General features: G+C 42.1%; 1 protein-coding gene across 1 annotated transcript in view; it reads left to right on the forward strand.

Moving 5' to 3' along the window:
* The window catches only part of LOC139698691 (uncharacterized), a 59,519-nt gene that overhangs the window by 20,859 nt on the left and 20,121 nt on the right, over positions 1-18,539 (forward strand). The window contains exons 4-11 of the mRNA XM_071597566.1: positions 370-521; positions 4,145-4,290; positions 6,899-7,022; positions 7,286-7,466; positions 8,550-8,707; positions 11,178-11,558; positions 13,246-13,408; positions 13,841-14,007. Of these exons, the coding sequence (XP_071453667.1) occupies positions 370-521; positions 4,145-4,290; positions 6,899-7,022; positions 7,286-7,466; positions 8,550-8,707; positions 11,178-11,558; positions 13,246-13,408; positions 13,841-14,007 (1,472 nt within the window). The remainder of the gene's footprint in view (positions 1-369; positions 522-4,144; positions 4,291-6,898; positions 7,023-7,285; positions 7,467-8,549; positions 8,708-11,177; positions 11,559-13,245; positions 13,409-13,840; positions 14,008-18,539) is intronic.

An 18,539-nucleotide genomic window follows, 5' to 3' on the forward strand; every position in this document is an offset into this window, starting at 1 on the left:
CAGCTAAGGTTATTTACGCCAGGAAGTATAGGTGGGCAAATCGATAAGCGTAGGGTGCTAATGTAACAGAGTAAGGGTGGAGTAGTATTTCCCACAGCGTCGGTATTAGCCAACTCAATTAACTAAAGACGACAAGGGATCAAAACTTTAGCGTCCCATCCGACGGTCGGCGTACTCAGTTGTACATACTGGGTCTTAAAGGGGTGATACCAGCAATTGCGACGAGTTTGATACTTGGGCCGCAAGTCGAGTACCTGTAGCCGAGGATGTAGTCGTCAAATACCCCGCAACCTACAGAGAGGTGCCCTAGTGATCCTAGCCAAGTGATCTTACGATAACCCCGTTTGACCTACATCTTTCCTCCTCCAGCTCCAGAATCGTCTATTACGACTCCGGAATTGAGGGGACGAGGTGCGGGTTTCGGATCCGGGGCGCCCTGCTGAGCGACTACGGAGGCTGGGAGCTGTTCGCCGCGACTAAAAACGTTAAGCGCTCGGAAAGGGTTGGCATCTCTGTTTTCGGTGAGTGGGTGCGCGATTAAGTGGGTGGTGGTTAGGGGCGATCCACCTCTACCTCACCACCTCCCTCTGACAACCAATGGGTTTCTGAAAATCCAGTCGTTTTTCTATCACTCTCCCATGTTAAGGGAAAATTTTATGGCAAATGAATAATTAAATACATGCATGGATAAATAAATAAATATATATATATATATTTATATATATATGTATATATATATGCATGTATGTATGTATATATATATATATATGTATATATATATATATATATATATATATATATAAATATATATATATATAAATATATATGTACATATATGTAAGGGTTAGGAATACGAGGGCGATCCGAAAAGTAAGGTCCCCTATTTTTTTCATGGAAAATCTAATTTATTCTCAACCTTGCGCACATCGATGGAAAGGTGAGGCATTTAGCTATTTTTCTACATAGTCACCTTGACGATCAATCACTTTTTGCATCCTTGTAAGCAGCTTTTTAATACCGGCGTCGTACCTGTTCTCGCCGCGTCGTGAAGCCAAATAACGACTGCATGTCCGATATAAATTCATCGCCATTTAGTGGAAGTGTACAGTGAGAAGTGTATGCACATCAAAAACGTGTGGAAGTGGCGCAGAGAGTTTTTTGTTGGCTGGGAAAACATCCACGATGAGCAGCGGTCGGGGCGGCCGAGTTTGCCGGAATCAGTGTTGGCTCTAATTGACGAGATGGTCCGCAATAACCGGAGAATTACCTTTCATGAGATAAAGGAATGCCTTAATGAAGAGAGTGGCTACTTCTCTGTGCAGAATATTGTGTCGGAGGTCTTCGGTTACAACAAGGTGTCTCACCAAAGGAGTGTGTTTGCATCATGACAATGCACGTCCACATATCTCACATCAAACGACCACCATACTCAATGAATTCGGCTGGGATATCATCGACCACCCTCCTTACAGCCCGGACGTTGCCCCCAGCGACTACCACTTGTTTCCCGCTCTCAAAAAACACCTCGGAGGACAGAAATTCAAGCCAGGCGAGGAAGTGCAAGCAGCAGTAGTCAGTTGGCTTCGTGACGCGGTGGGAGAAAGGTACGACGCCGGTATTAAAAAGCTGCTTACAAAGATGCAAAAAGTGATTGATCATCAAGACGACTATGTAGAAAAATACATAATTGCTCAGCCCATCCGACGATGAACACAAAATGGAGAATAAAATTTATTTTTCATGAAAAAAATAGGAGATCTTACTTTTCGAATCGCCCTCGTATATAAAAGACAAACTGAGTACAGGTGGGAAAGGCGGAATCGAGCAGATCATAAGTGCAAAAAAATTTGCTATGGAGATGTTTCACCCACCAAAGGTAACACCATCTCCTGGCCAAAGAATCGGGCACATGGTTGCATAAATACCCGCAGATTTAAGTGTAATTTACGTTTCCACGATAGCTCAAGTGGTTAGAGCATCGGCCCAGCCAGTCAAAAGATCCGTGGTTCAAGTTCCGGACAAGGAAATATTTTTACACTCGTGACATGCTCGATTCTGCCTTACCCACCTCTCCTGCGTACGTCCTTTGTATGTGTTCCTATCGATTTTCCTTATGTCTGTATCCATGTGAATGAATATTTTTTCACCAAAGGCCAGCTTTTCGTGTATGAATGGGTGTTAATATACATATGTATGTGTGTGTATATATATATATATATATATATATATATATATATATATATATATATGAGGAGGGAATCTGGCCGGAAGACTTTGTGAGATCAGTTTTAGTTCCTATTCCGAAAAAGGTAAAGGCCACGTCATGTGAGGACTATAGGACGATAAGTTTGATATCCCTTGCAGCTAAAGTTGTTCTCAGGATCATAAACAAAAGGATAGAGAGTAGGGCAAATGATTACTTAGGGGATGATCAGTTTGGGTTTAGGAAGGGGAGAGGTACGCGTGATGCCATTGCAGTAATGAGATTATTAATCGAGAGGAATATAGAACACAACCAGGAGGTATTTGCCTGTTTCGTAGATTTCGAAAAAGCGTTTGATAGAGTGAATTGGGAAAAACTAATGAGTATATTGCAGAAAATAGGAATAGATTGGAGGGAAAGGAGGCTAACCCGCAACCTGTACATGTCTCAGACTGCTCAGGTGCGGGTGGGAAACGGGGAGTCAGGATGGGCAGTGTTAGGAAGGGGTGTAAGGCAGGTTTCACCATTATCACCGTTGCTGTCCAACCTGTATGCAGAGGAAATGATCAAAGAGGCATGGGAAGAACTCGAGGTAGGAATGAAAGTGGGCGGGGAATTCGTAAAATCAGTTAGGTTCGCTGATGACCAAGCTTTAGTTTGTCAGTCAGCCAAGGGGCTGCAAGTATTGCTTAGTGAATTGGAAATTCAGTGCGACAGGTATGGGATGAGAATCAATATTAATAAAACAAAGGTAATGCGATTTTCTAGAAAGAAAAAGGCCAAGCTTAACATTAAAATAGGTGGGCAAAAAATAGAGCAGGTAGAACAGTTTACGTATCTCGGTAGTGTTTTGGACCAACAAGGTCAAAGTAGTAGGGACGTAAGGAGAAGAATTGCGCTAGGCAAAGAGGCTTTCACAAGGAGGAGGGAGTTGATGACAGGGACTTTGAGTAAGGATATTAAGAAAAGACTCGTAAAAACTTTGATATGGAGCGTAGCTATGAACGGTGCGGAAACGTGGTCAATGAAGCAGGAGGATAGACGTAGACTGGAGGCTTTTGAAATGTGGGTGTGGAGAAGGATGGAGAAGGTGAAATGGACAGAGAAGAAGACAAATGAGGAAGTACTTGGTATGGTTGGCGAAGAGAGGGGTTTGTTGGGAGCAATCCTATGGAGGCAGGAAAAGTGGATGAAGGGGGTGTTGACCGGAAGTGGGATGTTGAAGACTGTGATTGAGGGGAGAATGTTGGGCAAAAGAGGAAAGGGAAGGAACAGGATAGGGATGTTGGACGGGATGAAGGGAGGAAGAAAGTACTCAGAGATGAAGAGGGACCTGATATAGAGTAGGATGATGGATTTTGTGTTTTGTTAGGAGTAATAAAATATTTGTTTGGTAGTTGTGTCCATCCAAAAACCTACCTTAACCGGTAGATTACCTAATATATATATATATATATATATATATATATATATATATATATATATAACTTTGGTGAAAGTGTCACAGATGTGGATCAAAAGGTACACCAAGGTAGCACTAGCGAAAAAATAAACCCAGAAACACAAAAAGAAAACTCCTATATATTCCGAATTTTCGGTGGCGCACCACCTTTCTCGGGGGCAGAAGGAACTGAGTGGGTTGAAAGAATTTCTTATGAACATTATTTTGAAAAGTAACAGAAGAAAAAATATCTGATTAAAAGTAATTTGTCAGGAAAAATTAGTTCTCAGAACTTGAACGACACACGCTGGCAAAGCACTCCATATGCCGAGGCACGTAAAAAATAAATTAATGATAAATTTACATATCATATTTTATGTTTATTTTATCAGCGTCAATGAGACCGATATGCTAGCAATAAGATATTTTTCTGTCGGAGTTGCTTTGTCAACTCCCTCTGACCGAGCATTCTGCCACTCTCTTTCTCTCGCTGCCCGCAGATTGTTCATGGAATGGCTCTAATGCTCGCCATGAGTTCCTGCCAGGGAAGGACTCAACCTCTACATGTGGCCCGGAAAAGCTGAAGACCTGCTACATCACTGCTCCGGGCGACCACGGAGTCCCAGAGCGTCCCACTGCCATACAGGTAAACTCCCAACAAGACCCTCCGGAGTGTGGCGGAACAGCCGAAGTCACTAGTACGAGGTGTGTTCAAAAAGGAACAGGAGTTTTGTAATTTTGCATAGTGCTTGACTTCTTGCCACAAGGTAAAACGATCCATAGGGAGTACTTATTACAAGTTCAACGCCGTTTGCGTGAAGCAATACAAACCAAATGCCCGTATTTGTGACGAAATAATTCATGGTTTTTGAACCACCACGATGATGAACCTGGCCACACTGCTCATTTCTAATTGTTCATGAATTATTGTCCAAAAAAAAACACTGAAATGATGTTCCAGCCTCTAAATTCGCCAGACATGGCCACTTGTGACTTATATCTGTTCCCAATAATAAAGAGAACCTTAAGAGGTCGTCGTTTTACAATCATACAGGGTAAGTTCCAGGAGTAATTCAATTGAATTTACTGTGCCGCTCCTATTAGTTGGAGTGGGATCAAATTACTTGGAGTAGAGTGGGAGGTACATCAAGATTTGCCGCCAAACTGGTCTTAGTACTCTCCAAGCTGTGGAAGCGGCAGGACGTCAGTTATTGTAAACCTATGCGCACCAACCGTGTCACGAAACACCAACCGAGCGGAAATTTCAAGTGAACTTTTGCGACGCATTGAAAATGAACCTGATTATTTGGACAACACCATCACTGGTGATGAAACCTGAGTTTTTGAATATGGCCTAGAAAAAACGCCAAAGTTCTGACTGGCACACCGACCAGTCCCCCAGGCCCAAAAAGGCAGGAATGAGCAAATCAAAAGTGAAAACAATGCTCATTATCTTTTTTGACTGTAAAGGAGTGGTCCATAAGGAGTTTGATCCTCAAGGACAGACATTCAATGCTGATTACTACGTGGATGTACTGGAAAAACTCCGGAAAGGTTCATCAGGACGAGAAAAAACATCTTCGCTACCTGGCAACTCCATCACGACAACGCGCCTTGCCACAATGCGCTACGAGTCCGCGAGTTCCTCGCCAAACACCAGATGCCAACGCTGCTTTACCCCCCCTATAGTCCCGATGTCGCCCCAGCAGACTTCTTTTTGTTTCCTCGGATTAAGGTGGCCCTGAAATGAACCCGTTTTTCCTCCATAGAAGAGATCTTATCAGCCGTGACGAAGACCTTGCGAGAGGTCCTCGAGGACGTCTTCCAGGGCGCGTACCAATCATCGTAGAGACACAGGAAAAAAAGTGTATTGGCCCAAGGACAGTACTTTGAAGAATTGTAAGTGTTTGTGCAAATCTGTTCAATAAATTAATTTTTTAAATAATTAAATTACTTTCGGAACGCACCCTTTAGATAGATTAAAACTCACTGGGAGGCCCACTGATATCGCTGAGGGAGCTAAAAATTATGCAAAAAATCGAGTACCAGAAGTGATTAGAAGATTGAAAAAATCGTTAGCATAAGTGTATAATATAAAATGGGGACTATTTCGAAGGAGTTAACATTGATATAGACGAATAAATAAAATTTATAAATATTGAGTAGATGTAGAGGTAGATAATACAATAAACCCTTCTTTAATTCCGCATACTTCCTTCCTCCCTACATTTTGTCCAACATCCCTATCCTATTCCTACCCCTTTCTCGTTTTGCCTTAATTCTTCCCCTAATTATCACAGTCTTCAAAATTTCATTTGCCAATCAGAATGCTCTGCATCCATCTTTCCTGCCTTGTAATAGTTCAACTCAACAATTCTCTCTCCTACCCCACCATACCTAGCACTTCCTCGTTTTGAAATTAAGTTTAAAATACTTCGCCTGTCCACATACACCACTTTTATTACTACCTAGGTTTCGTTATGGTATAACATCATCAGGTCTGATCATCAGACCTGATGATGTTATACCATAACGAAACCTAGGTAGTAATAAAAGTGGTGTATGTGGAAAGGCGAAGTATTTTAAACTTAATTTCAATATGAAGAATTTCCACCAAGTGACGCCAGAAACTGTTGCATTTACTTCCTCGTTTGTTTTCCTTTCTGTTCACTCAATCTTTTCTATCCTTCTCCACACCCACATTTCAAAATCCTCATATATATGCCTATCACCTTGCTCAAATGACCATGTTTCCGCTTTGTACAATACCAAGCTCCATACTTTAGTTTTAAAAAGTCCTTTCTTCTTATCCTTAATCAACATTTTTCTCATCTATTCCCACCTTCCCTAGCAATTTCAGAGTGTAGAAATAATTCGCCATCTCGATCAAGGCGAATGATTTTAACAGTCTGAAATTTTTGCATTCTTGTGGAAGTTTTTATTTGTCAACTTCGATTATGTTTCTGTTACTCTAACCATTTTGGCCTAAAAAAACTGAATTAGGTACGCTGTTTCATTTTCTCAAGTTCACTTATTTTATTTAGCTAAACTTTTCTCTATCTCGGACACCGCATGACCATTGTCTTTTTATTATTCATAGTTTTAGTGTATAGTATCCATACCACGACTTTTTTCTCATCTAATGTTTTAGAAATACGTATTGTTTCGTGATGAAATCTTCCGAAATACGAGGTTTTGTTTCCCCAGTTTGATCCGGAAGATTTTTTCTTAAAGTGGCCACAACTTCTCCTCAGGTAGAGTCTTGTAAGACACCCAAGGTGAACTTCAGCAACCTGGTGGTTGGCGATTGGACGTGCGAGTGGACCAGCAGCGGGTCCATGGTGCCGCGGACGTCCAAGGTGGACCTAGAGTATGCCGGTGAGTGCGCGTAGCATTGAACACGTAGGCATATCCGTCAAAAGTCTGCAGGCAGCAACCGCTTGGCGGGAATAGGGAAATGACGAAAGAGGTTGTAATATGGGTATTCAAACGGTTGGATGACCCTTGGGGATGCGTTAATTTTGAACCCCTCAAGAGAGACCTGAAAGCCTCCCAGCCATTGTATACCCTCACAAAACCTTCGCCTGTATGCATGCCTTTTACTAGTAAACTCTAAATGAAATGTTTTCTCCCGTGTACAGCGGTACCCAGTGACCAAGATGTAGGGTTTGTGTGGAGGAACACCAGTTCACCCTCGGGACGCAGTAAACCTGCCCTCAACCTCCACTGCAACTATCTGGCCAACGCAGTTGTGGACGTGTGTAAATTCGTGATGCCCGGTGGGGGAACTCTTTACCCCAGGGACGGACTAGCCTCTGGCAGGTATATTTACAGGCTCTGACCACTTGACCCAGTAGTCAGGGTCAGAAAACCCAAGCTACAAGCTTGGGTCCCTGGCCTTCAGAAATAACTCTCTTCCGCATACTTTGCCACAATAATATAAAGTAATACGAAGCAAAAACTGACTCCCATCAATCTCCGACGGTGTCAATCGCGTACGTCAACCGTCGAGTACTAAGTGCGACTGGTTCCTAATTGCATGTTCAAACAATGCCCACACGTACTACGTGTTTCGATGACCGTTAAAGAGAAGACCATTAAACCCGATCATTAAAAAATATGGGCGATGATTTTTATTTAATTTTTCGGTTAATTGATCAATCGCAAAACATATCGGTGAACGTGTATCTAAGTTACGTTTTTTGATGATTGACGCCAACTTAAAACCCGACCTGGGGTAACTGATCGTCATGTGATTATAGTACTGGCAAGAGTTCTGGACGAGTGACGTGAATGAGCACGTGACTTATCAAAGTGTTATCCGGTCGACAGCTATACCAGTCTCTGTGATTCTAACCTCTCCAGTCCCTTTAGTTATCCTTATTTCTTCCATTTCCCCTGCTTCACCATGCCTATGGTTTGGTCTTTGCCAATTAATTCTATCTAAAACTCCAATCTCTTTTATCCTAACGCGATTCATGGAATTAAATCTGACCGCCACAATTCTGAGAATCAAATCAATGATTTTTGTTCAATGAAAACCTCTCCTAACAATAAACAGAGAGTGAGTAAATTCCAAGTAATTGCCAAGTAACAAGAGATGCCACGACAGTACCTTTTAATAGAGTCATCCGCTAAATGTGCATTACAATGGAACAATTTCAGAGAGTAAAAATCATTCGCCTTGACCGGGATAGTGATAGAGATGGAGAGTAAGTAGTAAGTAACTTTTCCAGTATCAAGTAGCTTCTCCAGGAATTATAGCGCACCTAAGAGAAAACGACGGATAAGCAGCGTCGGTCGAAGGGATGAGTTCATCGCAATGCACAGCGACATCAGCCGAGAGCTGTCAAAATCCCGGACTTCTCATCTCCATCTCTCTCCCTCTCTTTCCCCTCCCTTCAGGTACTCTTACTTTGGGCGAGGCCTGAAGAACGGGGATTGTGGCCTGAGTGTGGAGCAACCCCTAAAGCCTCAAGAAATCGGCCTATGGCGCTGTGAGGCCTACATCAGCTCCGTCGACCCCTGGGCTCTTAGAGGGGGATTCCTCGAAGTCGGAATCGGTGAGTGATATTTCGAGAGAAGGTAGGTAGGGTACCATTTCCAATCCAGGTTATGAATGTGAGCAAATGTTTACTAACAACTTGTGCTCGTATACTCGAAACCTTAGAGGAAATGTTGGGATGGAGCGATGATAGTTTTGCGTACTCTTTAGAAGATCAGTCCCTAGGTTAAAGCACCCAGATTACCTCCAGATGGCCAAGGAGGGCAATAACGATGGCACTCAGAGACAGAGAGGACTCGATCCCCAGAACGTGTCAGAGAACATGAGAAAGGGTACCAGACAACCTGAAAGCGTGTCCCAGGTTAGACCCAAATATGGTGCATCATACCGGAGAGGGAACATTGAAAACAATCACAGGTCGATACAAAGGTCATGTGATAGCGAAAAGACGCGCAAGGGGACACGGAAATGGCAAAGAAGGTAACGCGCAATAGTGATTGCCGTTTTATAGTCGTTATCATTTACCGCTAAAGAAAACATAATTTTGCGCGTATGTATATATATATATATATATATATATATATATATATATATATATATATATATATATATATATATACACGCGCAAAAAAAATAAAAATTTGCGCGTATATATATATATAAACACAGATGTAGATTTTTAGAATATAGAGACACAAAGAAAGGACACTCACAATTTGTTATTTTACGTTTCGACAGCACGGCTGTCGTCTTCAGAATCTGAAGACGACAGCCGTGCTGTCGAAACGTAAAATAACAAATTGTGAGTGTCCTTTCTTTGTGTCTCTATATTCTAAAAATCTACATCTGTGTTTTTATATATTTGTGTGTCGCCGAAGAGCGTTCCATTTCGAAGATATTTTATATATATATATATATATATATATATATATATATATATATATATATATATATATATATATGCTATGGTTGCGCGTATATATATATATGTATACATACTCGTGTATATATATATTCTCTAGGATAAGGAAGAAAATTACTCTAGTGACTCTTTTAGTATGCAAACAAATGTTAACTTCTGTCTACCTACACTTCGACAGCCTTTACTTCTGTAGATTTTATTTACATATTTTAATTTCTTTCATATACTTTTCAGCACTAACATCTGTAAAAAGTTGAGTATTTAACTTCGCATTAACTGCTACATACGTTTGTACATTTGGTACATGTCATATGCTCTGAACAATAGCCATGGGAATTCTAAGAGAACGGTCACAATAGGGGGGGGGGGGAGCCAAACAGCTGATGTTATTTGTGTAATTCGGAGTAGAATGTGTAAGGAATGAAGGAAGGGTGAACAAAAAAGCTGCGTCGGCATTAGCCTACTCAAATAGCTAAAGACAACGAGGGGGTCACAAAGTTTTTAACGCTCCATCTGACAGAAGACGTTGTCCACTAGCAAAGTGATCTCCACACATTACTCAAAAGTGGGTATGATATTCCACTGAAAAGTCCTCCAACCTAGGAATTTGAACCCGGAACCTCTAGGTGGGAAGCTATTGCCTTAGTTTCCGTAACATTCAGGTCTCATATGCGGTGCATATAGCGTAAAAGTACGAAGGGTCGAGTAACAGTTGAACGTGGTAAACGTGAAACAAAATCTCATGATGAGAAATACTAAACATTTCGGGAAAAATAGATTTTTGATAGGCTGTTTTATCGTGAAAGTGACGATGAGGCTAAGAAGTCACTCATACATTTTCAGAACGTAATGGTATGGGTTCAAGCCATACACACCAATTGGATATTTGAGTTTCGCCACCTAAGTAAAGATAAAATATTCAATCGTTCAATTATTAGATGTCTTACATATATTTTAATATGATGGCACTTAATTATCATCGAACAGTTACTTCCCTGGGCAATTATGAACTGTGAACAGTTGCATTGTTAACTGTTTTGAGCTATGCCAATATGACAGATAAATATCGAGTTTGGCGCTAAGATCCGGACAACCTCAATTTGAATTACTCGCCACATCGTAGTTCCACTGGAGGTCGCGATTGGCGTTCTTGAAAGCTATAGGAATCTAGTAAACAGTCGTAACCTCAAAATAGCCGCGATGTTACGTACAAGTGCGGAGTACAATCGAAGAGCCGCTATTTTCGAAAGTGTTTGTGCTGGGCGTTATATTTCGAAATAGTTCGATTCTTCTGGTACCCCACAAAAACTGTTTACGATATTGTGGCTAAGTATGATGCTTTTGAGAAGTCTGGGAAAAGTTTCGCTACCCCAGTAAGGAAATCTCATTCGAGGACACGCGTGCTTGTCCGGATTTTTTCGCTGCACCCTGTATATAAAGTAGCATTGATCATTCGAATCCGCACTCGAGGAACCCAAGTAATTGCTTTATCTTGCACCTCCTTAGCCCGTGATTAAATGCTAGTTTGTTGAACGTATGAGCTCTCATGCAAGTATTGCGGACATGGAAATGAAAATTAAGACGCTACTGCGATTTCTTTATGCAGCCAGTCGGACGAGAGAAGAGAAGTTGAAGACGCTGAGGACCTGGATACCACGTAAGAACACCATACGAAGCACAACTGACAACCTTGGCGATGAAGTCGAAATGGAGGTGATGTCCGGCGACTCACTGGTCATCGGTTGCTCAGCCGACGCTCCTCTGACCCTCTGCCTCATCCGCCTTCCCGACGGCAACGCAACGGTACCACCCAGGATAGCCACCAGCGGCGCGCCATTCCAACCGTACGGCAGAGGGGAGCGACTGGGGGACTGCGGCCTCCAGGTGCAAGCCGCCACCACCTCCGAGCACTCGGGCAAATGGGAGTGTGTGGTGAGCATCGACTACGGCGATGCAGTCGCGCTACCCATCCGAACTCACGTGCACGGTGAGTGTTCGATGCAGTCAGAGCGAAGGATTATGATCCGAAGGAAACACTCCTCCCGTCGACGATATTTCAAAGTATCGATCACTACAAGGGGGTCGGACATTTTTTTGCCTATAACAGCCAGAAACGGGGTTTGTGGTGGTCTTAAACATGAACCTTGGACAATATCGAAGTCCTTCCAAACTTCCAAGTTCCTCGTCCACTCACCTCCTATACCTGTTACACCTTAGATGCAAACTCTACTGTCAGCGGACAACTCTTCGTTCCTGAATTTGTCTTCATTCCCTATCGATATTTTTTTGTTATCCCTCCGCAAGTATCGATCGATTTTGATAGTCCTATGAATTTGCCCTAAATATCTGCCAGCATCTTAATTAAAGATGATTCCGAATAACCAAGTTACATATTAAGATTGCCGTATCTCCATTCGACTCTTACGTCGAGTACAGCTTTTCAAGCCTGTACAAAAGCAATGCCTCATTGCCAAAACGCCACTTGGCCCTGATCTAAGTTAAGCCACGCTATACTCTTCAACAGATACCTTTTTGCCTCTGTTACTGTCGTAACTCGCAAATACACTTTCCTTTTTGTAATCCTCCAGTATGTAGCTCCTCCAAAAAGCTTTATTTCTGCTTATGACTTCTCAAGTTGATAATCCTCTGAACATAACCTGCTTATCCGTCGGCCTTTACTACGTTAACGGTTCCACCTGCTCTATTTTGTTAGCTCCAATTTTATCATTCAATCTCTTTCTCGAAAACAGCATAACCTTCGTTTTGTTTACATTTATTCTCATTCCATGCATATCGTACTCAATTCCCAATGCGTTCTGTAATGCTTGGAACTCCTTGGCTAACTGGCGAAGTAAAGCTTAATCAACAGCAAACCGAAATGACTATATTAATTCTATACCGAGTTTAATTTTTATCTCCTGTTCTTCACATGCCTCTTGAACCATTTTCTCCACGTTAAAAATACGGGTGATGATAGATTACCCTGTCTAACAGCTCTTCCTAATACTGTCCATCCTAACTCTCCATCCGCCACTCGCACCTGAGCAGTTTGAGGCATGTATAGGTTGCCGATAAGTCTGCTATCCCTGCACTCTACTCCTATTTCCTGCAATAGATTAATTAATTCTACCAAGTTCACTCTGTCGAACATTTCTTCGAAATCTACGCAACAGACAAATACACGCTGATTGTATTCTATGTTCCTCTCTATTAGTGACCGCATTACATCTATGGCATCAGGCGTGCCCCTCCCCTTCCTGAACGCAAACTGATCATCCCCTTAGTAACCGTTCACCTTGCTCTCCGTCCTCTTACTGATGATCCTTAGAACCTCTTCATCTACGTGCAAAGTCAAACTTATTCTTCTGTATTCCTCACATCTGGCTGCCTTTTCTTTTTATGAGATAGGAACTAACATTTATCTGACGACATATGTAGAGATTAATGATTTTTACACTTTTATATTTAATATAACTCAAAAATTAATAGCAATTAGTGATATTATTATTCACTCTTTTATATAATTTCCTTAGTTCCTAGAGTTACTTAAACGACACCGTGTAAATTGCTACCACGCCAACTGAACGCACATGCTTCTCTTGCATCCACCGCCGCTCGGAAATTGAGCGGCCACACTGCGCGCCCTTGTGGCACGCCTTCCCGTATCCTTACAGAAAAGCAACTGGTGGCGGAAGTGAAAGGAGATGTGTCGAGAGGCTACCCAGCCGAATTTCGCTGCCGCAGTGTGATGGGAGTGGCCTTGGAGCACTGTCGCTTCGAGAGACCGGACTACTCTATTGTCACCGTCATTGATTCTCGGCATCCGGACGTTCACAGGTACGAGCAAATGGGAATCCCACTCGATTAATTCTATCGCTGCTGAGGGAGAAGTAACATATTGTACGCCTACACTTACGTACTGTAATCAGTCGACATGCTTCTGAGATGAATGCGCTTCATATTTTCACAGGAAGGGGCGTTTGTGGATTTTTTTCCTACCCGAGAAACTCTTGCGGCCCCTAAGCCTTAAATGGTACCCAAATAAGACTTTCATCAAAATTCCAAGGACTTAAACAAGATAAATGTATCATGAACTTTTCAGAGAGACAAACGTTAGAGAATTTAAAAATTGATTTCATAATTGAACTTGAGGGCTCAACATTTTTTTTTGAAGTGTCTCACCAAATGCTTCATTAAGGCATTGAGAGAATGGCTTTATTAATTTTGACCAAATTTTTTCACTTTTCAATCGATCCCTCTCTACGGCAGGACTTCGTGGCGGCACGGGGTGAGAGCCGTGGGCGACTTGGGCGCCGGCTTCTGCGCTGTCAGCATTCCGTCTATTCGGGCGGAAGACGTGGGGGAGTGGACTTGCGTTGCCAAAGCACAGGATTCCGCGGAGGACATCCACATCCGGTTCCAGGTTGTCGAGAAGGGTGAGTTTCAATGGGTCAGGGTGGGAGGGGGTGGATTCTAAGGCACTAGTCCATCACGATCACGGATGAAAACAGTTTTTCTTCATTCAACATCTGTTTAAGTAACACTGTGGTGTCGTGAGCATTCATAAAACTAATTTTTTCTGACACGGACTTTTGTGTCCACTTGTGTCGTTATGAGAACCGACGGTTGGGGAGACGACGTTTCAGTCCTAAACTGGTGCGATTTCCAGGGATGCTTTCAGTACAAAAGAACAAGTGCTGAGGAAAAAAAAGCCTCGGAAAAACGTTCTAGGTGCTTTCCGTTCCCGCTAAGGTTACCCTTCGATCCCATAAAGGTGTTATGCTATATTAACGACACGTTATTTTACTCGTTTATGAAATTTCTTGTCTCTGGCGTAATTTTATGGACTTTATACAATATATTTAAAATTAAAGCAGTAACTTTTTATTATTATTTTAATTTACTATTATTTTACGCGACCTTCATTTAAATACGATCTAGGTTTCGACGTTGGACGTCATCATCATATCTGATGATGACATCTAGCGTCGAAACCTAGGTCTTACTTTAATAAAGTTCGTATGGAGTTGCCAAGTTACTTCTTTCACTTTAAATTACTCATTAATACTTCAAATAACGGAATAAATCAATTTGTTAACGCATTCGCAACAACAGAAATCGATGTTGACAATACTCTTTTATCCAATGCGGAACAGTTCGCCATGTGAATGCTATTTCAATTTCCGATAAAGAACTTGAAAACGGATTCTACGCTACTGTGGCATACATTTCCGGAAGTGAGACAACTGGGCAAAAAATAGCTCCCTTAGATCATATGTGCCCCAAACTAAAATCTTCTTGTAAATACTCTTCATGCGCAGTGCTAGTTGTACTACTGCAGATCTAACCTAGCTCACGTACAGGCCTTGGTCAAACGTGGGAGGAATCAGTAGGTTTGGATCATGCAGGACAAGAAGGAAAAAGTTCGAAAATATGAATTAACTTTTGAAGGTGAAGAAACTGAACATAACTCATTAGTTGCTGTTCTTATTATTTTTTGGTTTCAGTCCTAATTCAGTCTACGTCGGACAAGAAATTGATTGTTTTTTGTTGGTGCATGGTTTTGCGTATTCGTCACTGTTAACGCTACCATAACTGTACGAATGAGCGAAACCATAACTGTAACAAAACTATAACTGTAATCTTAACCGAAACTATAACTGTAACCGGAACAGGTACTTTAACCGATATGATAACTGCAATCAATAACGTAACCTAAACTGAAATTATAACTGTGGCAAAAAAAAAGGACCCCAAGTTTCAACCGGTTACTCAACCGTTATGAATAGGTTCACCTCGGGGATCGAGTAGGTGCGGTGGCTATCGTACTGGCTTCCCACCCTGAGGGCGCGGGTTCAAATTCCGGCGGTGTTGAATATTTTTCAGAGTTATCTCGATCCCTCCTTGGGGGGGTTTTTGTGGAGGGCACTTTGAGGGAGTTCGCCGTCCGTCAGATGGGACGTTAAGCTGCGGACCCCTTGGCGCCTTTCGTAAAGAGTAGGCTAATGCCGACGCCGGGTTTCTCTCCACCCTTCATCCTTTCCTGTCCATCCCCTATGGCGCAAATGACCTTATCTGCCGGTCGCCTCCCCTAAATACTACTACTGCTAGGCTCGCCTCCAGAGTTTCGGTCACTGGTCGCATCCCTGATTTACCTCCAAAGTCGTCTTCAACGCCGCTCTTAGTCTCAAGCACCGTAACTCGACATGACAATCGCCATGTCTCACGGCATACGACGCTAAGATGACCGAACACCGGGACGCGCTTAAGAGCATTGCACGTTCAGGGATTATAATTGATGGCCTACGGAACCACGGAAATGGATGGCAGGGTACAAGTGGACAATCAAGGTGTTGCTACGTATTACGATCGACGGATAGCAGGTCTGGACTGATGTAATGGAACTCATTCATTATGATATAATGAGTTAATTAAGTTTCCCACTTTAAGGAATTTATTTCAACCTGTATCAATGTTTTTACATCATTATCAAATGAGAATTTCGAGAGAGGGAGAGTTCAAGTTTCGCAAGTACGAATTTTAAAAAGGGAAGAAAAGAGAAAGGAAATGTGTAGATGATAAAGTGAATGAAATCCGTAGAATTGATAAAGGGATAATCAGTGGGAAATTAATGGTGAAAAACATGCAAATAAAGGCAACGTAGATTTGGCAGCAGAATAGCAAACCGATTCACGAAGTAAATACATGGTTGGTTTGGGAGAGCCGGCATTTTCGTGGAGCTGGACTCCAACTACTGCTTTACACCTCATTCTTGCATAGGTTTAGTGCCAAGTTTTTTACTCGCCAAAGTAACATCAGCTCAGCGTATAGGTGTGGGACGACAGGAACGTTGAATAAGGACATTAATAAAGTATTGGTGAAATCTTGAATATGGAGTGTGGCCATGTACGTCTCGGAAACATGGTCATTGAAGCAAGACGAAATGAGTCGATTTGAGACTTTTGAAATGTGGGAGCAGGGTAGAGAAGGTGAAATGGAAAGAAAAACAAACGAAGCTTTAGGCATGGTTTTGGAGAAGATGGGATTGTTGAGAGAAATCCAATTTCTGTGCTTGTGGTTTGTGTATATTTATATGTATATATATATATATATATATAAATATATATAGATGTGTATATATACACACACACTGATTACTGTGTTTATGGTGTGTGTATATATATATATATATATATATATATATATATATATATATATATATATATATATATGAGGAAGGCAACGGGAAACCACCTCAATTATCATTCCCAAGAACAATGTGATGGACAATAGAGATATTTTGAGTCCTGGCAACCACGGGGCTCGGCCCAATCGGCCGTGTGTCGTGCCCGGCAGCGGGGGAGGCAAGGCTTCCGCGGTCGTCATCCCACGAAACCCTTGCAAGGGAAAACCAGCAGCAGCAGGACAGAAGACGCAGGAGAAGAAGACCAAATTAGTTAGAATAGGAACGTGGAATGTTAGGACAATGATGAGGACGGGGAAATTGGAGAATGTTAAGCGAGAGATGGAAAGGGGAAATATAGATATTTTAGGTCTATGCGAGGTGAGATGGAAAGATAGCGGGGATTACTGGAGTGATAAGTATAGAATAATATACAGCGGTGGGGACAAGAGCCAACGAGGGGTCGCCATAGTATTAAATGAAGAGGTAGGAAGAAGCGTCGTCAACATAGAGCAGGTAACGGATAGAATACTACTAGTGGAGATAAAAGCAGAACCGACGAACTTAGTTATTATCCAGGTATACATGCCACCGAGCAACCATAAGGAAGAAGAGGTCGATAGGATATACGATCAGTTAGAGGACATGATTGCATGTGTTCCTGCAGGGAAACATTTGATAGTGATGGGGGATTGGAATGCGACAGTAGGCGAAGGAAGAGATGGTGATGAGGTGGGGGACTACGGTTTAGGCACGAGGAATGACCGCGGGGAGAAAGCAGTTGAGTTCTGCAGGAGACAGGGGTTAGTTATCACCAACACTTGGTTCAGACACCACAAAAGACGCAGGTATACATGGAAAATGCCAGGTGACTCGGGAAGATATCAGCTAGATTATATCCTGGTTAGACACAGGTTTAGGAACAGTGTGATAAATTCCCACAGCTTCCCGGGAGCGGATGCGGACTCAGACCACAATTTAGTTGTTATGAAATGTAGCGTACGTTTTAAAAAGATAAGGCAGGGGCGGAGAGTTAGAAAATGGAATGTAGAAGCATTAAATGGGTTGAAAAGAAAGGAATACAAACAGGCGGTAGAGAAAATCATGGAGGACGGTAAAGAGCTAAGTACTATTGAAGAAAAATGGGAATGTATCAAAAAAGGGTTGTCTAAAGCGGCAAAAGACACTATTGGAACCGTTAACGCTAAAAGGACTCGTAAACCATGGATCACGGATGAGATGATTACAAAAATGGATGAGCGGCGAAAATGGAAGAATATAAATACAGAATTAGGCAAAATGAAGTACAAAGAATTGAACAATAAATTGAGGCGGGCAACAAATAAAGCCAAAGAAGCATGGTGGAAGACGCAGTGCGAGAATATGGAAAGTCTGCAGAGGAAGGGGGAAATCGGTGCGCTTTACAGCATAGTTAAATCTTTATCGGGAAGTAAGAAAGGGAGATCAACGATAGCAGTTAGAGATAAGGCCGGTAAGGTAATAGTTGACGCAGGAAAGATCCAAGAGAGATGGAAGGAATATGTAGAAGACCTGTATAGTAAAGAGCTTAGACCAACAAAGTTAGACATTGAAAAGGAACATGACGTAGAGGAAGATAGCTTAGGTCCAGGCATACTAGACAATGAGATAGAAAGGGCATTAAGGGAGATGAAACTAAATAAGGCCGTGGGGGTAGATAACATTCCCGTGGAACTTTTGAAATGCTTGGGAAAATGTGGGAGGAAGAGGCTATATGGGCTGATCCGTAGTATTTATGAGGAGGGA

Source organism: Hetaerina americana, unplaced genomic scaffold, assembly GCF_022747635.1.
Source record: "Hetaerina americana unplaced genomic scaffold, ioHetAmer1.1.p SCAF_9, whole genome shotgun sequence".
Lineage (NCBI taxonomy): Eukaryota > Metazoa > Arthropoda > Insecta > Odonata > Calopterygidae > Hetaerina > Hetaerina americana.